The 23,377-nt window shown below is 36.8% G+C and overlaps 1 protein-coding gene across 1 annotated transcript; it reads right to left on the bottom strand.

Annotated features, from left to right (window-relative positions):
* Window positions 1-1,683: 1,683 nt before the first annotated feature.
* LOC146899464 (F-box/kelch-repeat protein At3g23880-like) lies at window positions 1,684-18,310 on the bottom strand. Its single transcript, XM_085733302.1, has 2 exons — window positions 17,683-18,310; window positions 1,684-3,027 (listed from the first exon to the last, which is right to left on the bottom strand). The coding sequence occupies exon 2, from the start codon at window positions 3,016-3,018 to the stop codon at window positions 1,840-1,842; it is 1,179 nt and encodes a 392-aa protein (XP_085589428.1). The 5' UTR covers window positions 3,019-3,027; window positions 17,683-18,310; the 3' UTR covers window positions 1,684-1,839.
* Window positions 18,311-23,377: the final 5,067 nt, after the last annotated feature.

Below are 23,377 nucleotides of genomic sequence, written 5' to 3'. Positions count from 1 at the left end.
AATCTAATTTGTACCAAGACTTAGCATGTAAAAACCTAGGAATTTTGTAATATTTTACCTTCATGCTTTTAATTTCTTGGCAAAGAGGCCATAGAATGTATCTAGGGTATGATGTAAAGGACAATGGACTCTAACGATGTACACCGACACAAGCACCGACACATGCACACACACCACTATAGCTAGAATATGCATGTTTAGATGTATGTTTAAGATTGTATGTTTAGATGAATGCCTAGGACTTATACTTAGAAAAAACCAATTTTCCAAATAAATGTGAACAACTTCACTCAAATCTTTTCCAAATAAACCTTGGGATCCAACATCCCATTGAATTTTCCTTTTGTTTTCTTAATCAAAAATTCAATGAACTCTAATCCTACTTTGACCATATTTTGCAATTCACTAATACAACCTCACTATTTTCCAATCTCATGCCCTTGAGGCCTCTTTCTATTCTTCAACTCCCATTTTCAAACTTAAAATCAACCAACAAAAACAAAAACATTTTTTGAGAGAGAACTACGGTGGATTTGATCCCTTAAACGGGTACGTAGGCAAGGAACAAAATTCCTTCAATTCAACTAAAATAAAAATTCAAACACATTCTTCTCCCTCCAATTCTTCACTTAGAATATTCTTAGGTTTAATGAACATTTTCAAATAGCATTTAAAAATAAAGCGCGCGCGTAGAAATTAAAGACGGTTCCTATAGGTTACTATAGTCGTTATGGGTGCCTAACACCTTCCCGTAGCGAAAACAACTCCCGGACCTCGATTCTCAAGGGTTTTGCTTACTTTTTCCCTTCCCAAGAAAAATAAGATATCACCGGTTTAAAAGGTTCAAACGTAATCAATGTTTGACACCCGAAAACCAAGATAAAACATTTGTTAATCGGGAGGATGAAGAAAACGAGGATGAAGAGGAAGAGATTATAGAGAAAGAGGATGAAGAAGATCATGTGCACCACTATGATTAGCGTGAGTTAACTAACGTGGAGTTTAACACTTGCGTTACTTAACTAACGCAAGGGTATTTTCGACAAGGCTGCGGGGTGTGCGAGCGAAAAGTGCGGGGAGAGCAGAAATCTAATAATGACTAATTTGTAATTTCCACAGCAACTTAAACCCATTCTCATGAAGAAGAAAAAAAACCCTCCCATACACCCTTACCACAAGTTTACTTCTTCTTGTATTTGTTTAAAGGGTTAATTTCTTTCATGTTAAACAAAATTAAAGAAAGTTTTCGTTCCAATGTGTAAAAGGAGTAAAGTCTGTTTTTTTAAGGAAAAATTGAGTATAATTGATGAGTGAAACAATGCTATTCGATATATTATTCAATTTCCGGTGACATCTAACCTAAGATTCAAACAGTAGTCTAATAATAACGTATAATCTCATTGTTAATTTTATGACAAAGACGAACATAAATTGTTATGAGCAATGCTATATCTCTAGAAAAATAACATCAAGAATTCTTCAAGAATAAAGAATAGCCAATCACAATGCACTATTTGCCACAATTCAAGGAGGTGTGGCTGAAAAATAGGAAGTGGACAAATAAATCATCCAATTAAAATTTGCCAACTATTTCTTGAAAAATTCTTGAAGCTATTTTTCTTGAGAAGTAGCATTTTCCAATTGTTATATAAACATGCGACTTGTTGCAAGTGTAGATGCAAATTTTAAGTCAGCCATTTCCGCATGTGTAAAATAAAAGCACAACTAATAACATGCAGGTCTCTTATTACAAGACAACATAAACATACTTTCTCGGTAGAATAAAGAGATTAAGACATTAGTTGAAGCAGTGACTTCAATTCCTGAAAATTATATGATTTATCGTTGTGGTGATATTAGACTCTCATGGTAAATATGAGGATCCATCGAAGCCTTTCCCAAAATCTTCCGATAATTCAACCTCCCATTATTATCCAAGCTATACACAACAAGTTTACCATACTTAGGTGTCAGGAGAATAACACCATTGTCTGAAATGAACAAGGTATCAAACAAAGGACAAGGACACCTGTGACGAGTTAACTTATTTTGAGGGATGATTTTCAGTTTTGTCCATGACTCAACAACGCTGTTCTTTTTCATCATCCACACAACCCAATGAGCTTCCTTAGGGTGATCAAAAGACACACAAATGCAATTACTCAAAACATGCAACACAGGATTGCAAACATTGTCCCCATCATACTCGGGCAGCAATATTTCTCCATAAGTCTTCTTATCAAGATCAAAAGAAACAATCACCTCTTGATTAGTAGAATTATGATCTTTATTAACAATCCAATTCACCGTGCCACTCGCAAATTTTCCAAGCCAATTGTTAGAATTGTATTCATGATCATATGGAAAATTTTGAACTGTTGTCCAAGAATTTTCACCAAAGGTATAAATTATGGTCACAATTTCCTTAGAATTATACTGATTATTCACAACTACCAGCACTGTATACCTGTCATTAACTATATCATAGCCAAAACCACGAAACGTGACTTCATAAGGATCAAAACAAACAATGGTTGGAGATCTTTTGGATTCCAATTTGAGAGAAGGATTCCATAATCTGAAGTGAGAGTCTTCATGCAAGCAGAGCAACCCATTGCATGAACCTAGAATCATTATCTCACATCTCGAGCTGAAGATAACGGGTTTAACGGGTCTAACAGGTTTATCGATGGTTAATGTGTTTTCCAATAGTGGCTTCAAAGGGTAAGATACGATTTCACATTTTGCAAGACCAAACACGGAAGAGACCAATTGCGGATCCTCGGTTGAACTCAAAAATTGGTTCTTTGCGAACTGAGGATCTGAGATTAGAATTTTCCAAGATTTACACACGCATTTAAATTGAAGGAGGGATCTCACCGGAAGTCTGAGTAGGATGTTGACAATGATTTCTTCCGGCAAAAACAACAATAGCTCCAGTTTAGTCAACGTGTCATTTTTAGAATGGTGTAGATGCTTTCTTGAACATGAGTATTCTGCAATCTTAACATCACCCATGCCTGCAGCCTTTAGAATTAAAATGTCAATTGCTTAATGATAAAAAGTTAAAGCATAAAGACTTGTCATTCACACGGCAACACTATAAAAATAAAGAGATAATCAATTACTAAATTATCAAAGTTTCAAAACTCTTAAAGTGTGTTTATTGTTTAACACAAGAGAAAGAAAAATAGGATAGATTTGAAGTATTTTTTGGAATGAGAGAAAAAATAAGAGAAAAAGACGAGAAAAGCAAAATAATTTGAAGTATTGTTTGAGATGAGAGAAAAAAAATAAGAGAAATAGACAAGGAAAGCAAAATAATTTTTCGAATTGGCAAATACGGTGGCTAAGTGTAAGCCAATATATTTTACTAGCTGTAATAAATGTGGTCAAAGTATAGTTGACCTAGATTTAAAGAAGATTCGAACAGAGTGTTGTATTGAAAGCAAATATGGGTTCGAAGATGGTAGAAGACTTCGATAAAGCGAGTTTTCGAAGGTGGTTATCAACGGTTATTCTTTAAGTCGGTTTGTATTTTAAGTTTGTTTTCAAATAAGTAAAACTGTCGACTTGTGGCAGTTGTAGTTTGAATTTCAAAGAAGTGTAGTTATTTCTAGACTTAGTATAAATAGTAGTTTTTCATAGGAAAAACGGGTCACAATTCCATCATACAAACTTACACTCAAAGTATCCGTATGGAAGCGAGAAACGAGTCACAAGTTGCAATGTATGAATCTGTGTACCAACTCTTATTTAATCAATGCAATTTACCCTTTTTTCTTTAAGTGTTCTTGCACTTTACTTTGTTAAGTTCGATTGAGTTCAAGTGGATTGAATTCGATTGTTTTTATTGTATTTCTTATATTTTCGACACCAAAACACGAATTTCTAACAACAAGAACAAACACAATATGTCCTAAGATTTCTTGGTTGATCTTGCAAGTTACCATGTGTAAACCAGCGGTTGTTTACGAAAATCCAACGTAAACAAATTGGCACGCCCAAAGTGGGACCGTTTGTGTTTTTTTTTTGTTTATAGTTTTTGTTAGAGTTTCTTTTTAATTTCGGTTTGTTTTGTTGTGTATGCAATTAAGAAACAAGAAATTGCTTCTTAATATGACACGCGCTAACAACCAAAAGAAAACAAATCCAACATCTTCAAATGAAGATGTGGATCAAGTGACGGTTGAAGATGATGTTTCATCCCCGGGGAATGTTAGAACATCACAGGCTGTTCCGATTAGTAATACGGTCACTCAAACATCGTCTCGGGCCATGCCTTCGATGGCCACAGTAATTTCTCAAGCCATACCTTCGATGGTTACCCAAACTTCCCATGATTATCCAAATAATACTTCTATTCAAGGAGTTTGGGATCATAGATCAATGCCATATGGTATGCCATCATCATTGATGCAAGGCTTACAAACTAGTGGTAATATGTTTTCGGAGAATTTAAATGTATCATTACCACAACTTTTTGGTCTGGGATATCTACAACATATAGAAGTTCCCAACAAAATTTAACCAACGCTTCTATGGCTGCCATTAGGCAAACTATGGAAGAAACTAATCATGATATGGTTAATATGATGACCCAACAAATTGGTACTGTCATAAATCCTTTAATTCGAGACACCAATACTAGTTATCAACGGTTGTACGATCAAATGGAAAGAATTGCCAATTTCTTTGGCGCTCCACCAATCCAAAATACCCAATTGCCTCAAAATCGAAATTTGAGGGCAATTGAAATAATTGCCGATGAACCAGTGGTTCGAAATCATGAAAATATTGTCCAACCACAAGTAGTACAACCACAAGTTCAGGCGAACTCGAAAGACAACCCATTTTGGTTAACGAAACCAAGATGCCGATCAAGTGGTTTTACAAGCCCGTCGAAACAATTTCGATGGTCGGAATAATATAGCGGGTATTGTCGAGGCTTTGTTAGCCCAAAATGGTTTGAATATGGGTTTACATAGACCAAATTTTGTGTCTCCTTTGTACGAGTATGTTTTAGACGCTGAATTGCCTAGAAATTGGAAAATTCCGAAGTTTACCAAATTTCTTTGGAGAAACTAATGAATCTCTTGTCGAACACATTGCTAGGTTTCTCATGGAAGCGGGAAATATTGCGTAAAATGAAAATTTGAGAATGAAATATTTCCCAAGTTCTTTGACAAAAAATGCTTTTACTTGGTTTACAACTTTACCTCCTCACTCAATTTATAGTTGGAACCAATTAGAAAAAGCCTTTCATGAACAATTTTACATGGGTCAATCTAAGATTAGTTTGAAAGAATTGGCCGGTGTTCGACGTAAAAGTCATGAGACAATCGATGATTATCTCAATAGGTTTCGTCTCCTTAAGTGCTAGATGTTTTACTTCATTCCGAATATGAATTGGTCGAAATGGGCTGCTGGTGGCCTCGATTATTCTGTTCGAAAGAAATTAGATACCCGGTACCTAAGAGACATGGCCCAATTGGCGGACAGAGTTCGACAAGTTGAAAGACTTAAAGGCGAAAAAAACTAGAACTCATAACAAATTTCCTAAAAAGGAAAAAATTGCCTATATAGAAACGGGAGATAGTGAATCCGAATTCGATTGGGGTTTAGATATCATTGAAGACAATGATATAAACCTAGCAGAAATTAAAAGATGGACCTTCATATGCTTGTAAAATGTTGAGGCCATCCAATGGAAAAAATCTGAAGATCCCAAGAGTGACAAATATCCTTCTAAAACTTATACTTTTGATATTACTAAAAGTGATGAAATCTTTGATCTTTTAGTTAATGATGGCATAATATTAGTGCCACCTAATATGAAGTTGCCTCCTTTGGAACAAAGGAAGAAAAGAGGATTTTGTAAATTCCATGGTTTTTTAGGTCATAACTTATCTCGATGTACTCGTTTCGGGGATTACCGTACAAAAGCTCTTGACGAAGGGAGGCTGAAATTTGGAGAGAAATCAAAACGGCAAGTGGATGGAGATCCTATGAAAAAGGCAGAGTCCATGTTTGTCGATGTTTCGCCAATGTGGCGAATCCATGTTTCTTGGTATTTCTATCAATATGGTGGAAATTTCGGATAATATTGATACGAAATGGTTGCGAGGACCATCAAATTGAAGAGCCGGTGGTTGCTTGAAGATCAATTGGCCAAGGAAATGGAGAAAGCATATCCAAAGGCTGAAGAAGATTTGGTTGATTTTTTAAACCGATGTAAAATATCTAACACCAATGCTATGCTTTGTCCTCGATGCGGTGCGGTGTTCGATAAAGAAGCTGCAAAAGCAGTTGAAGGATATCAACCTCAAACAAAACGTAAAGGAGGGTGGTTCGAGAACCGTTCTAAATTTGGCTTTAACAAAAGAGGTGTTCCTTACAAGATGAAAACTTCAGAGAAGTATCAAGTGAAGAATCATAAGAAGACGTTCGTTCCTTCATCGAAGTCTCCTATTGATACTTGGGTTTTCTCTGGGGGCAAGAAAACCGGTCATTCTGCGCCTCCCACCACCAACAAAATGGGTAAAAAGAGCTGTCAAAGTTCCGGACCAACGGAGAGTTCTAATCCTAACAAGTATGCTTACAAAAATAACTATAAAGGTAAGAATCCTATGACTAGAACTCAATGGCGCCGTTTTCAACGCCGGAAAAAGGAAGGAGTTTTGAAAGATGTCACTAATGATGACAAAAGTAAGGGAAAACAACCAATAGTTTTCGAAATGGTTAAAAAACCAGCTATCGAAAGAATTTTCCCGCCATTATCTTCGTTTAAACATCCCCAAAGGGGATGATGATATTCTAACTTCTACTTTTTCGGATTCGAACCAAGTCTTGACATTATATGTGTGGTTTCGTACTACCAATTGAATATGCGTATGATGTATCTTCGAAGACCAATCATGATGATGAATGTGATTTCACCGAGGAAATGGCTCGTCATAGGCCTCTGTGTTATTATGTTATGAATAATGGCTGCATCGAAGATCAACATGCGTGTTCGAGAAACCCGATGATAGCATGAAGCTTCATTTAAAGCCTTTGTTTATTCAAGCTAAGTTAAATGGTGTTGGAATTAACAAAGTGTTAGTAGATGGTGGTGCTACCGTTAATCTCCTACCACAATCTTTTCTAAGGAAACTTGGTATTTACGAATGTGATTTGAAACCACATAATGTAGTGCTCACTAATTATGAGGGCTCTCTTGGACAATCTCTTGGTGCTATCGAACTAGAATTGGTAGTAGGAAGCATAACCAGAGCAACCGTGTTTTTGGTAGTTCCTTCTAAAGCCAATTTCAATGCATTATTAGGAAGGGAATGGATCCATGCCGTAGGTGCAGTTCCTTCTACAATGCATCAAAGGATTGTGATTTGGAGGAAAGATGGTTTGGTAGAGAATATTGAGGCCGATCGAGTTATTATTTCAAAGCTGAAGTTGATAATCAAGATATCAACAAAAAGAACTTTGACAAACGACTTCAATATATTGCACCATTCATGGAAAATGATGCATCAAGTTCTATGACTAAAGAAGAAAAATTCTTTGTAAAACTTGCACGAATGGGGTTTTCGTTGGAAAACCGCATTCGATGATGACTTCGTAGTGGTGAACAATGAAGATTGCCATGAGAAGATACTGTAAAGGAAAAAGATTTCTTGAAGACAAGAAGTACTTCGTACAAGAGGGTTACCGATGACCAAGAATATTCGGCAAATGGAATCTCACCAACTCGGGTGGGATATCAATAATTGATCGATGGTTGAGCCCAGCATATGGGAAAAGATTACGGCTTATGTAGCCGAGAAAAACTTCGATTTGGCTGAAAGCGGCCAAAGAAGAAGAGGTCTTCGATGCTTCGATGAAAATAATTCGATGACCTCATTGATGATAAAAAATTAGATCGTATTTATGATGATGAACCTTTGGGTTTTGAAGAAGATCCAATGGGATCTACAATAAAAATGAAGGCCCAAGATCCTCTTGAAGAAGTGGATATAGGAGATGGTTACGTAAAAAGACCAACATACATAAGTTCAAAGATTCCTAAGAGCTTCAGAGATCGAATTGTGGCGCCGTTGAAAAATTACAAGGATTGCTTTGCTTGGGATTATCATGAAATGCCTGGTTTGAGTAGAAAGGTAGTAGAGTTGCAATTGCCAATCGGGACGGACAAGAAACCGGTGAAGCAAATTCCAAGAAGGTTTGCACCAGAGATTCTACCAAAAATAAAAGAAGAGATCGAAAGACTCCTCAAATGTGGCTTCATCGGACCCGCAAGGTATGTTGATTGGTTAGCTAATGTAGTTCCCGTTAAAAAGAAAAATGGAAGTATAAGAGTTTGTATTGATTTTAGAGATTTAAATCTCGCCACTCCTAAAGATGAATATCCTATGCCGGTAGCAGAAATGTTGGTAGATTCTGCGGGTTTCGAATATTTGAGTATGCTTGATGGTTATTCAAAGTTATAATCAAATATTTATTCTTGAAGAAGATGTTTCTAAAACGGCATTTCGATGCCCAGGGGGCATTAGGATGTTATGAGTGGATAGTAATGCCATTTGGTCTTAAAAATGCTGGTGCTATATATCAAAGAGCAATGAATTCAATGTTTCATGATTTTATTGAAGATTTTATGCAAATTTACATTGATGATATTGTTGTGAAATCATCTTCGAAAACAAACACTTAGAACATTTACGTTTATCATTCGAAAGGATGAGACAATATGGATTAAAAATGAATCCATTAAAATGTGCGTTTGGTGTTTGTGCGGTGTGATTTTTTAGGATTTGTTGTCCATAAAAAGGGCATCGAAATCAATCAAAATAAGACTAAAGCTATAATGGAGGCTAAAGCACCCTCTACCAAAAAAGAGTTGCAGTCTTTATTAGGCAAAATAAATTTCCTCGGAGAAGATTTATATCTAATCTAAGTGGCAGAGCGCAAGCATTCTCGTCATTACTTCGATTAAAGAAAGAGGAAATTTTTAGATGGGAGCCCGAACACCAAAAGGCATTTGAAGACATAAAGTCATATTTATCTAATCCTCCTATTCTTTCACCTTTGTTGAAAGACAAAAAGATGAAGTTATACATAGCATCATCTGAAAGAACTATAGGGAGTATGTTAGCACAAGAGGATGAAAATGGTGTAGAAAGAGCCATTTATTATCTTAGTAGAGTTTTAAGTGATGTTGAAACAAGATATCATCCTAGTGAGAAATTATGTCTTTGTTTATATTTTTCATGTATGAAACTTAAGCATTATATAAAGCCTTTTGATGTTTATGTTTATTCCCATTTCGATATTATTAAGCACATGTTATCTAAGCCTATTCTGCATAGTAGAGTTGGTAAATGGGCTTTGGCACTCACGAGAATATTCTTTAACTTATCAATCTTTGAAAATTGTGAAAGGCCAAATAGTGGCCGACTTTATTGCCGATCATTCCATTGAAGAACTCCGTATTGGGGGCATCGAAACATTTCCATGGACATTATATTTCGACGGGTCTAGTCATAAAAATGGTTCCGGAATAGGTATAGTTATTGTTTCACCAACAAATGAGGTAACCAAATATAAATTTTGAATTAGCCAATATTGTTCGAATAATGAGGCGAGAATATGAAGCCTTAATAAATGGTTTAGAGATTTTGCTCGAGCTGGGGCGAAATGTTTAATTATTAGAGGTGATTGAATTAGTAATAAAGCAAATAACAAAAGAATATAAATGCCTCAAAGAAACTTTGATAATGTATTACACTATAGTTAATGCATTACTTAAACATTTTGCTCAAATTGAAGTTCAACATGTTCCTAGAGCAGAAAATCAAGAAGCTAATGATTTAGCTCAATTGGCTTCAGGTACAAACTTTCGAAGGAACAAGAGCAAGAGGTTATTGAAATTAAAACAAAGCGTAATTCGATAGATATTGTGCCTAACAAATTGTTAAGACCAAAACTTGGGGGCATGGAAGCATCTCAAGGATACCTTCGAGTGAAAAATTTTCTCGAAATTTTGGTCATTAACAATTTGGATGATAATGATTGGCGAAAACCCATAGTCAATTTTTGGAAGATCCGAGATGGCACAACTTGTAGGAAAGTCAAGTATAGAGCCTTGAGTTATGTGATAATAGGCAATGAATTATTTAAAAAGACTCCGGAAAGGAGTTTTACTTAAATGCCTTAGTGAAGCGAGAAGCATATTTGGCCGTATCGAATACTCATAGTAGTGGTGCTTGTGGTACACATCAAGCAGCCATAAAATAAAATGGCTTTTGTTTCGACAAGGTGTTTATTGGCCAACCATGTTAAAAGATTGCATAAATTTTGCTAAAGGTTGTAAAGAATGTCAAGAACATGCCGGAATTCAAAAAGTACCAAATTTCTAGTGAATTACATTCAATAGTGAAACCTTGGCCATTCGAGGATGGGCTTTAGATGTAATTGGGGAAATCAAACCTAAGTCATCCAAAGGCTACAAATATATTTTGTTTGGAATAGATTATTTCACTAAATGGATAGAAGCTGTTCCACTAAAAGATGTTACTCAAGATGAAGTTATAAACTTCATTCAAAAATTTATTATTTATAGATTTGGCATACCGAAACTATTACTACGGATCAAGGATCCGTATTTACCGGTCGAAAGATGGTAAAATTTGCTGAAGAAATAGGATATAAGTTGTTGACTTCAACACCATATTATGCTCGGGCAAATGGTCGTGTAGAAGCGGCAAATAAGAATTTGATTACTATAATCAAAAGAAAAGCTAGCCAAAAGAAAAACCCAAAGAATGGCATGAGTTTCTTTATGAAGCTTTATGGGCGATTCGAACTTCTCCTAAAGAATCTATAAATACTACTCCTTTTCGATTAACATTTGGCCATGATGCCGTATTGCCAACAGAAATCTTACTTCAATCTACTCGAATTCAAAGACAAATCGAAATTCCAACAAATCAATATTTGGATATGATGTTGGATGAATTAGTAGATATTGATGAAGAAAGATTAATGGCTTTAGAAGTGCTTACAAAGCAAAAAGAAAGAATAGCAAAAGCCTATAACAAAAGAGTTAAATCGAAATTATTCCCGCAAGGGGACTTAGTTTGGAAAGTTATCTTGCCGATGGATAAAAAGGATCGATGTTTAGGAAAATGGTCTCCTAGTTGGGAAGGACCATGGAAAATTCTAAGAGTTTTTCGAATAATGCGTATGAGATCGAAGAATTACAAGAAGATCGAGAATTATACGCATAAACGGTAAATATTTGAAAAAATATAAACCGATGTTACAAGAAATTAAAATTACACAAGAGTAATTTGATTCGAAATAAAAACTTGGCATTAATTTAAAAATGCCAACTCGATGGGCTGGTTACATCGAAATGCTTAAAATGGAAAAACCATTACAAAAGAAAACACAAAGTACTTAAAGACTAAAAGCATTTAAAGATGGTTTTCACCATTCGCTTACAATCCCAAAACGATCGAGAAACCAGCGAATTTCTCGTATCGAGACGACACTTGAAGCAAGCATTGACCAAGTAGTATTCATGATCCGGCCCAGTAGAAGTGAATACCAACCTCCAATTCTCCCATCTCCTGCACAAGTTGTGGTAGTTGTTGCAAAAACGACGCCTAGTAAGCCAAATAGGCATGGGCCTATTCCACCAAGGACAGCGAAATCGATAAGTTGAAGTTCCTCCCAAAATGTCGCTTCGAAATTACTGCCAATCGATGTGTCCATGCAAGATCTTCGAAGTTTTCGAGGATGTTTTCCGGCATAGGCATGGAGAGCGCATTGATGAGAAGAAGGTAGTACCTTGCACTCGAGAGAGCCGGTGGCGTTGATAGCGATAGTAAGGAGGCATTTTATTTCTTCAATGTTTGGATTAGCATCCAACATGTGTTGAGTGCTTCGAAGAATACGAACATGGCGTTGCCATGATTCCGCAGTCTAAGTTTAAAAGCAAACTTAGAATGAGCCACCATAGCATTGTTGTACCATTCATCGGGGTCGTAGAGGAAGTAGAGGACATCATTTCCAAAAGCCCTAGAAACTTCGTAATCCTCACCGACGCGCCAATGCCTGCTATTGGTATGGCGAAAAGCGAAAAGATCTTTTCCGCTTTGAGCGGCAATCTTTGCAGCAATCTTGACTAAAAGATCATCACTCGATTATCAATGGTGGTCATGATGATTTAAGAAAGAAAAAGCTTTGAGTAAGAAGGATTTTTCAGACGAAGACGAAACAAAGAAAAGAGTGATTTTTATAAAAAAGGAAAATCATATTTATAGTGGAGGGAAGTTGAAAGAAGTGGCTCAATCAAACGGTTCTTCTTGCTTTGAAGATGATGACACGTGGGAACAGGTTATTCCGATGGCCAATGGTTACTTAACTTCGTAACACGAGGGAAGTTTTAAAGGTTTTTTTTTTTTTTTTTTTTAAAGAAAAAAGGATTAATCTGTGTTAAAAGGTCATTTATTTGTTTTATTTCTTTTCAACTTCCTAGGCAAGTTTAACTTGTTGGGTTAAACAAAAAAGTTACTTTTTTGTTTCCTCATCATTAAAATGTCTTGGAAATTGTTCCAATCTTATTTGGATTTAAATAAAATTTAAATTCGATATAAGAAAATAAGAAAGGAATTTCGATGATTGAAAAGAAATTGTCGTTCGAAATAGAAAATGGTCCAAGAATTGTTATAAAGACATTACAGACCAAGATATTCGATAAGGCTGAAATAAAATAAAAGTCTTAGAGAATAAAATAGAAACAGAACTAAATCTCAAATGATGAGATGAGTTTCTCGATTTGGCTCTTGTATTCAGCCGGTTGAGTATCGAGAGCATGGTTGTCACTTGCAAGTTGAGCAATGGTAGACTCTAGTTCCTTGGAGAGCTTGAATTTGTTAATAGCTTCATTGGCTTCTCGATTTCTCGGCTTCATCCTTAGCCAAAATTTCAGCTTTTTGAGCTTCCGTTCTTTAATTTTGGCATCGATGTCAACCACTTGCTGCTTCGCATTGTTTCTTTCTTGCCGAAGAGTTTTAAATTTCTCTTGGAAGGATGACGGTTCGATTACAATTTGATCATGATGCGCTTTCTTCTCTCGCCATTTGAGCTTGATCAGCTTTTTCCTCTTCTGGAAGTTTTGATTAGCACTCTCCAACATTGGTTCAAGATAATTAAACAGTTTCGAAATTTCCAACCAGTTGGGAGAGCACCAAGTTTTTCAAATAAACTCCCGATTTCGGCAAGAGCTCCAAAGCATCTTTTTCAATCAACTCTAGCAAGTTGGCTTCGATGATCTTCTTTTGAAATTACGCACAGCGAGGTTGTTCTTTGAAGTCTCGGAGGGATTTCCCTTGGATGAATCGAAGTTTGGCCGGTGCTAGTTGAGAAAAGAGTATTACTCTTAGCTATCAAGGCAAAGGCATTGAAAGGATCATCTTTGGCCAATCGATCGATTTCTTCTAGATCGATCATAGGGGTATCTTGTTGAGTAGTTATGTTTGTATCTTCAGTAGCAAAGTTTGATACATTATCTCCAAGGGTGGGTGCAGAATAAGATTGATCATTGTTGAGTGATTCATCATTTACCAAGTCATCAGATGGGTGTTTCTGTTTGTTGTTGTTGAGGAGGATCCACTTTAAGACCTTCGGACTGCTAGCATCATCATGCTCATCTTCTTTGTCTTCAGCAATTGGTGAAGTGGTCTTCGAAGAAGGAAGAACTTGCCCATGTTGTGATGGATTAGTTTGTTCTTGTTCGATACCCTAAAAAGAATAAGATCAATGCTTAAAACAAGATACTTAGAAACATTGCGTATAAAATATGGTTTTGATAAAATACCTTCGAACCATTATCACCAACATGTGAATGAGCACTTTAGAATGAGAAGTCTTTCGAAGACGTTTGAATGGTTTAGATGGTGAGATGGGGAGAACCTTCGAAGCTTCCACTTCGACTTCCTTTTCTTGGACAAGTGAAATTTGTTCTTGTTTTCTTTTCCTTCTTCCTTCGGTATGGACTTTGGGAAGTGTTACTTTGGAAGCTTCAATCTGTTCTTTAGTTATCTCCACCTCGCTATCATCATCGGAGAGATCGACGGTTGCTTGTTCTTTCTTGTTCTTTGATCTAGAAGATCTTTTTGATGAAGTTGTTTTCACTTTGGGTTCCTTTGATTTAGAAGGTTCCTTTGATGCAGCCTCGAATTTCTTCGATTCAACTTCTTTAGTTTGGGAAGCTTTCTTTTTCTTCTTGTCGGACTTGCTTTTCGAAGTGTTACGGTGCTGGCATCATCGAGCTTTGCTTCTCGGAGTTAAAGGCAAAGCTGAAATATGTGATTATACAGATAAGTACTATTTCTTCTAAAAATAGTATTAATATATTTTAGTAAAAGAAAAATCATACCCATGATACCGGGAGTTTCGATTCGAACTTGGGATAATTCATAGCCAAGTTCACCATTATATTGGTATAAATGGCATTTAGCATAGGTTACTAAATTATTTTGTGGGAATTTGAAATTATAAAGTAACCATTTTGGGTATGGTGGCCTAAAGGCCAAAGCAAGATTACAAGATGGAAGTTTTGCTAGTTTCATTTTCTTTTTCTAAAACATAAAGATATTTATTGGGTGTTCCAGGGGGAAAAATTGTTTCGGAATTTTTTCTCGAACTTTATCTCTCGTAGTTTGAGCGGCATAATATACCGTCCTCTTTGGATGTAAAGGGTCATATGTTGTTTGATAATATCTTTGAAATTGCTGAATTTCTTTAATGTGCGTACCTCTAGTCTTCTTGTCTTTGTTACGCAAAGTGTGAAAAGTACCGGTCGGTTGAGGCGGCAATTCATCAGATTCCCTCGATTGGATTGGCGTGTGTAATAATTTCGCCACCATCGAAAGAATGCTTCAGAGCATGCAAATGATGTTGAGAAATATGTAGGCTCGAACACGGTTGTTTTCCCGGCTTGAATTATGGATTTCCACACAGTTCGATCGAGGAATTTTCCATTCACTTATACTTTTGAACAAAGAGGAAATTTGGGTTTCGATTGAACCATACCAAACCGTCTAGCTACATGGTTAGGTTGATAACCATATACTCCATAAGGACTACCAGGTGTAAGTCTGCTAGATAGATAGGTAGGGGTCAAATAAGCTTCCCATATAGCATTGATTTCTGTTTTGTTGGCCGCTTTCGAAGTAGTGGGAAAGTCCTCTTTGAACCAGTTAGGTCCATATTTCCTAGTGGTAAATGGTGCCATCATAGGGGTGAAAATGGGACAATCAAGCGAGGGTTTCATAAGCATTCTCAAAAAGTTGTTGTGAAGACTTATTCCCATCGGGGTGAAACATAGCTAAGCCTATACCTTGATGGTCTTGTACGAGTATGCGATGTGTAAGAGGAAGGTAGGATCGAAGCAAGTTTTGATCCAAAAATGGCTAAAAGCCATAGTTGGAACAACCATATGGGTCCCGATACAACTAAATTCCCACCGGTTTGGGGATAATCTCTAAGATTATTAGTTGTATGGTTAAGGGTTTCATACAAAGAACCTAGAATCGGTTTGCTTAAACGGATATCTGTTCCTTCATGTAATTGACTAGCTAGACACATGAATTTCTTAGGGACTTGTACCGACCTTGAGCAAAAAACATGCATAGATAACCAAGAGGTCAAGAAAGCTACATGTTCATCTGCAGATACTTCAGCACATTCGGTATCATGGTTGTTAGCTATAAACAAACCATAGGCAGGGCTATCGAAATTTACCGAGTATTGAGAGGTGGTAACATCCGGATTAAAGGTGTATCCGTTGGTTTTAAGCTAGTAAGGCCAGCCACATCTAAAAGGGTAGGAGTGAGCATTCCACATTTCAAGTGAAGGGAGTTTGTTGTTCGATGGGTTCCAAAAATGTAAAGCAGCAAATATCAATTCATTATGGTATTTTGGACCATATCGAGATATTTGGATGAGATCAAAAATCCCTTTCTCCTTCCAGAATTGTCCCTTTTGTTTTTGAACTTTGTCTAACCAAGCAATGTATTACGGATAAGTTTTTGGTTCAGTCTCTAATTTTGGATTTTACAAAACTTAGGTCAAAAGGACCTTTTGTGAAAATTAAAGGAGGTTGAGTTTCGATGCATGGGAAAAGAGAGTTAATCTCTGGAGTTTCGGTTCTAGAGAAATGGGGCCTAAGAATGCATGTGGAGTATCGGTACAAGGGATGATTACTCGGGTTTTCCAGATAGCTTTTTTCGGCTTCATTGATCTCTCGGTTCATTCATAAAAGCAGGAGCAGACTGGTGATTTCTTTAGTAAAATCAATGGGTTCTTCGCGATTCACATGAGAAGTTCTGTGCGTTCGTCATTGTTTAAGTGTTTTTGTGAGAATTTGATGAATAAGTGAAGATTTCGTGGTTAAAGATAGAAGTTGCGAAAAATTCAAAGTGTTTTCTTCGAGAAAATTTTTGGCGGAGAAGAGGAACAGTGAAAGTGAAAATGAAATGGTGAAAAGTGAGAAGAGTAAAGGTGAGTTTGTTTTTATATGGACCTTTGATCATGACACATGTCAAGATCTTATTTTGACAGCTTTTACCATTAAAGTGTTGTCTTTTCCAATGTTAGAGAACGTGGCCCACTAACTAAGATTGTGGGGTCGGTATTTAAAGGAAATTTGAATTAGTTTTGAATTAAATACCGACATCATTCATTTCGATGGAGAATGTTAGTTATTTTTTTCAAAAACGTCTTTTTCTTCTTCGGTGAAATCGAAAATGGCGTTTCGGGGGGCAATTTGTTAGCCAATATATTTTACTAAATTTGTAATAAATGTGGTCAAAGTATAGTTGACCTAGATTTAAAGAAGATTCGAACAGAGTGTTGTATTGAAAGCAAATATGGGTTCGAAGATGGTAGAAGACTTCGATAAAGCGGTTTTCGAAGGTGGTTATCAACGGTTATTCTTTAAGTCGGTTGTATTTTAAGTTTGTTTTCAAATAAGTAAAACTCGTCGACTTGTGGCGTTGTAGTTTGAATTTCAAAGAAGTGTAGTTATTTCTAGACTTAGTATAAATAGTAGTTTTTCATAGGAAAAACGAGTCACAATTCCATCATACAAACTTACACTCAAAGTATCCGTATGGAAGCGAGAAACGAGTCACAAGTTGCAATGTATGAATCTGTGTACCAACTCTTATTTAATCAATGCAATTTACCCTTTTTTCTTTAAGTGTTCTTGCACTTTACTTTGTTAAGTTCGATTGAGTTCAAGTGGATTGAATTCGATTGTTTTTATTGTATTTCTTATATTTTCGACACCAAAACACGAAATTTCTAACAACAAGAACAAACACAATATGTCCTAAGATTTACCGGTTGATCTTGCAAGTTACCATGTGTAAACCGGCGGTTGTTTACGAAAATCCAACGTAAACACTAAGATAGATGAAATTCTATGAGGGAGCCAAACCTAATGAAATTCTATGAGCGAGCCGCCGCGGGAGTTTAACAAAATACTCCGATTTCAAAATTTCTTTCGGTTTTCAAAATCGTTTTCTTCTCTAAACACAAATCCGAACTTAAAACTTTCAAAACACATCACAAACATCCTAGATCTAAGATTAAACACAAGATAAAACGAACTACCTCTATTTACCTCTCGATTCGGTTTGGATCTTGACTTCCTTTGTGTTTGTACTCGGTTTCGGCTCTTCTCTGCTTCTTTGAATCGGTTCCGTTTCTTCTATCTTCACAAATTTGACTCGGTTTCGGTTTCAGCTCGTATGTTGTGCTTGACACCTTCCTTTCTTTGATTTCAGCTTCGGCTTGCACCGTTGTTGTGTGAGCACTCGTTGGTGACACCTCCGATTGTGTAACTAGACCGGTTCCTTCTTTATTATTGCTGATTTCGGCTGATCCTTGTTTGAGGACTGTTGTTAGAAGCGAAAAATGAGTTGTTGGATGAACGGATCGAATTTGGAATGGTGATGGTGTGGTTATGGTGGTAGCCGTAAAAGGTTTATGATGTGTTGATTGAGAAGAACGAAAGCTTGTTGTTGTTATTGTGATGGATTGAGTGTTGTTATGGATTGATGACTTATGCGTATAATTTGTGGTGTTTGAATTACGTGTTGTTATAAAAATCGTGAGAGAGAAAGCTTATTACCGGGAAATGTATTCATAGTGTTCTTGAGAAATGCAGGAGGAAAAAGAGCTTTTGATCCGGTTTTGGTGATCGCCGATTTTGGTTTGTGTTTTCTATGGAATTCAGCCCCCTAATGCAGCCAATGATTGGTAATATTTATAGCAAAAACCGGGTTATGAGTCTAATACATACAAATGCCCAAACTGCCCCCGCTCGTTGGATTAGAGAAACTTGTGGAAGGGGAAAATCAATGGACCGATAATAGATGACAAGTAGACTAAATGGGACCCAAAAGACTAAGACAAATAAAGAAATGAAATAAAAAGAAGATTATATAAAAAAGGTCACTTACGTGACCTACACACATATAAATAAAATAAATTAAAAAAACTAAATATAAAATGAAATGTAGAAAAATAAAAATAAAATAATAATAAAAAAGAAATAGAATAAAATAAAATATAAAATAAAATAATAAAACAAGAAATTTAAATTGTCCCTTTCGGTGAGTGAGGTATTTCCGAAAATCCGTCCGAGACGACGAAATTACATGGCATTAAAAGTACGCATAAAAATGGGTAAAAACGAGAGAAAGGTGGTCAAAATTTAGGGTATGACAAAAGAGAAGAATGTGGAGAAGAAAGAGTTCCTCACATACTGTAGTTTTTCTAAAAGGGTCCATTTGTAACAATAGTAAAGAGAGATACAACGGTTTCCTATTTGTTTTTCAATTCATCTAATTGTGTGCACTTGTTTGGGAAGAAGTTGTGAATTTCTAATTCAAGTCTACAATATTTTCAATGCGGTTATTTTTTCGTTTCAATTTTACTTTTTTACTTTATGTTTACACTCTAATATGGAGACAAGACAACTCATGGTAGGCGGTTTCGGTGTGCCGATGACATGCCGTCATTACGTAATTTTTAGGACTTATTGTGACATTTTGATAGAGTTCTCATGCAATTTATACTGTTCAGGAGTGCAAAAAGCTTAAATATTGAAGTCTGTTCGAAGGAAATCGCGTTACGCCAATTTCAAGCCGTGCTGCGATTTTTGAAGCAAAATTACATCCTCCTCGTTTGAGGAAAATCGCGGCACGCCTATATACATGGCGCGGTGCGATTTTGACGGGTCAGGCCCATGACTTCTATAAATACCGCACTCAATCTGAAGAACAAGTGGTAACGATTTTGGAGAGCAAAGTGCGATTTTGAGACATCGGAGATGGCTAGAAGGGCGATTTCTTCAACCTTTTACCAATTCATGTATGTTTTAATTATTTCATTGATTATGCTATTTGTAAACTCGATTATGAGTAGCTAAATCTCTTAGAGATTAGATCCGAGATGAATCTTTGTAACCCTAATTGACACATGTTGCCGTGAAACTCTATTTTGTTTATGAATTCAATTCTAGTTTATTCAATTCAATTGTTCTTAATGCTTTTTATATCTTGATCACATATAACTTGATTTCGTGAGAATGAATGACCACCGACCATGGCTTTCGACTTAGACCTAATTGAATTGTTCTAATAAACGGGGTTAGTCTAGGAATAGATAATCGTTTGTTAGTGATAATAGGTTAGCGTTCGGTAAAACCTTCAAGAATTATTAGACCACCTAAGGAATTAGGGGCTGTAGTTTAAGAAGAGGGTCCTAACTCAAGGGATTGATTAGGGCTATTTTGTTAATCATCGTAAATTAGAAGAGGATTCATAACAAATAGGTGCGGTAGACCAATTAGGGGAACTTAGAGGATTCGACGGATTCGATCTCATCTTTCTCTCATATTTTCTTAATCAAATCTTTATTTTCTCGTTACTTGATTTAATTAAAATCAAACCAAATCTTCTGTCTAGTGGCAAACTAAAAATAACTTTTATACATCCTAATTATATAACGCAATTGAATTATTGAAGTTAAAAACGATCCTCGTGGGATCGATATTTTTACTACTTCGATAGTATTTGGTGCGCTTGCCAAACGCCTATCAAGTTTTTGGCGCCGTTGTCGGGACTGTTGATTTATTTCAACAAGGCAATTACGTTATAATTTAGGATTTCTGCCATTTATATTTTTGTATATATATTTATAAAAAAAATATTATGCTCTTTGTTTTCTTCTCATTGTCTTGTGCTATCGAAAAGTTTATCCAAGTTTTGCGGCTATGATAGACGGGGTACTCCTCTATGACACGAAGAGATTGCTAAGTTGCAGTATGAAAAATATATGCTATCTTTTAAGATCAAAATTTTGGACAACAAAATCTCGATTTGTGGTGATTATGAGGCGAATCAACCAGGTAGTGATGGTGAAGGGAAGAAAGAGGTGATCAACATCGATTACAATACTCAACTTCGAGAATATTTTAGATGATTTCTTGGTGTCAAATCAAGTTTTATTTGAAAAGGTTGATGTTCGGTTGTGATCTTGTTGAGAAAGCACATGAGTCTCAAAGGAAGTCAGGTTCAGATGGAGATTGAGTGTCACAAGGTTGTGGTGGAAGAAAATCCAAAAGTGAGGAGTGCCGACATTTTTCCGAAGTCCGAACAAACAGGGGTTAAGGAAATCACTCGTGTGCGAGATGATTGCTTGTCCTTCTCTAAGGTGGGAGAGCTTAAATTCCAAAGGTTTAACCGTGAGTGCATGGGAGCATCTACTTCTTTGTTACAAATTCATGGAATTCCTACCAAACAAGAGGAAGAAGAAGGATGATGTGTTCTTTCGACATATTTGCCACCCTAACAAGTGGTTGAAGCGTCAAGCTCAATGACGTAAAAGAAAGCGCTTGGTGGGAGGCAACCCACTATTTATTTTTCAGGGTATGATTTTATTGCTTTCAAATACAAAAACACAAAAATATTTTTCTTTTCTTTATAATATGAGTGCGAGAAAAGTTTTAAAAAAATTGTTCAAGTATACCTCTGCCAAGAAAATCATGCAAGGTACCGATGTCTTGCATGATTCTCTCCTCAAAAGTTTTTCGAAATTAAAGGAACTCGGCATTTTTCAAGAAAACAAAAATTTTGGCCTCGAGGAAGCAAAACATGCTCTGTTTGACCAAAATCGCGCCGCACTCGTATATGGCCGCAGCGCGATTTTCACAAGCAAAGAACCAAACTCCCCGTTTTGAGGAAATCGCGGCACGCCCGATATTAGCCGCGGTGCGATTTTCCTCCTCAACCTATAAAAACCTCACCGTTCATCATCATTTTCATTCCATTCTTCCTACTTTTCTTTGCCAAAAATTTCCCTAGACTTCCCATTTACGAATTTTTCCCATCTTCATCTACTTTACCACTTCCTAAACATCATCAAACCACAATCCAATCACAAATTCATCAATCCAAACCATTATCATTCACAATCCTTCACAATTTTCCCAAACTTCACAAAACTTCCCTTTCACCATCTTCCTTAACCACAAATGGCCTCAAATCCACAAAACACCCGCTCAAAGAAAGCCACCAACCCCAAGCCATCCACAAACAAAGCCAAACGCCCTCGTGCCGCATCCGAACCACCCGAAAATGCCATTCATTTCATCAATGACCAAGCCCAAGAGTTCCACCAATTTATGAAAAGTTTCGAAGTTATAGGGGAGAGGAAGTTTGATTTCACAAAGCTTGTGAAGTATCCATTCTTTGAGGCCGAATTACGAAGGAGAGGGTGGACGAAATTGAATGAGATGATCGACGAAGCAAACAACAAAACGGTGATCGTCGAATTCTTTGCAAATGCAAGGGTGTCCGATACACCCTTTCAATCTTTGTGCGAGGCAAATACATTGATTTCAGTCCGGATGCTCTCAATGCATGGCTGAATGTTCAAGCACCGGAGGAGTGTTGGGTCGAGAAATTGAGGAGGGAGAGATTAGGCATTACGGAGGATACCTTTGATGAGATCATCACCACCATGTGTAGGCTGGGTCGACTTGGAAAAAGTCCCGATGCTTACCTATGCGGAGATCTTTGCGTGGGTGTCCTTTTGGTCCAGACTCTTGAGAGTGCATCTTGCACTTCGAAATTCCTCTCAAGAGGGTGCTTGCTGCTTATGCCATCATCAAGGAGTACCCTATAGATATTGGCTGCCTCTTGGCCAATAGTCTTCATGATCTAGCAACAGGGAACACCACATAATTGGGGCATGGAAGCTTAATTAATTGGTTGTGTGAGCAAGAGTTTGTGCCGGCTTATGATAGTGATCTCAACACCAAGAATATGAAGCCGATCACCGAGCTCGGTAATGGATGGATTTGTGAAGAAATATGAGGGCTATATGAAGGAGAGAGAGAGAGGGAGGCAGCAAGGCAACAACAAATGGAGCAAGGAGGGAGTAGTAGCCAAGGGGGTTATGCTCCTCTTCACCCAAAGCTTGAGGAATTCATGCATGTGCAAGCTAATTGGATGAATGAGACTTCGGACCAGCTGTGGGTGAACCGTCCTAGGTTCTCGAGTTTGCGTTTGCCGCGGAGGCTCAATTGCATATGGGTCCGATTAGTGGGTCTTATGAGAGGTTTGGAGGTTCTGTGAGGGCATGGAGAAATATTTTACACATCGGGAGGAGTACGGTATACGCATGAGGAGGGAAATCAACGATGATTTCAATGCCACCGAGCAAGATCAAGGGGATGGCATCTTTGAAGGATTAAGGACACCGGGGCTGGACACTCGGATGATGATGTGAACATGGGATGATCTACCGATGGATTAGCATTTTCTCGCTTTGTATTTTATTTTCGGTTATTTTTCTTTTGATGTATTTTTTTTTTAATGTCGAAGTCCATTGAACTTATTTCCCTTTTGTAATTGCTCCTGCACTTGTTTAATTAATGAATTTGTTTTGTTTCATGTGACCTATTCCGGTTTAGTAACAGTTGTTTGATGAAACGGTATTCTAAAAGTTCTAAAGGAGGGGTGACTTGATTCAAAGGCGAAGTGTACGGCGTTGCTAGGTAGTCGCATACTCCCGTAAATCTCAGCCATAAGGTTCATTGCCAAATTTTGTTTTTCAATTTACTTATATTTAGATTAGTTTTCCATGCAACTACATTTCTAGAACTTGCATTGTTTCTCTATTATTGATTGGTCTTTGTTAATTACACACCGAGGCAAAAGTGCTTGGTCTGTGAGCCTTTTTGAAGCCTCGCCCTGTTTTAATTTGTTGAATTTATCCTTTCTTAACCGATTGTGAG

The sequence above is a fragment of the Medicago sativa genome, chromosome 8 (assembly GCF_051527215.1).
Source record: "Medicago sativa cultivar Bolivia chromosome 8, Bolivia_mono, whole genome shotgun sequence".
NCBI classification, from domain to species: Eukaryota; Viridiplantae; Streptophyta; class Magnoliopsida; order Fabales; family Fabaceae; genus Medicago; species Medicago sativa.
The sequence above is the reverse complement of the archived record's forward strand: the minus strand, read 5'-3'. Positions and strand labels throughout refer to the sequence as shown.

Coding starts and splice junctions, on each gene's coding strand:
- LOC146899464 (XM_085733302.1), bottom strand. CDS start 3,018: ATGGGTGATGTTAAGATTGCAGAATACTCATGTTCAAGAAAGCATCTA.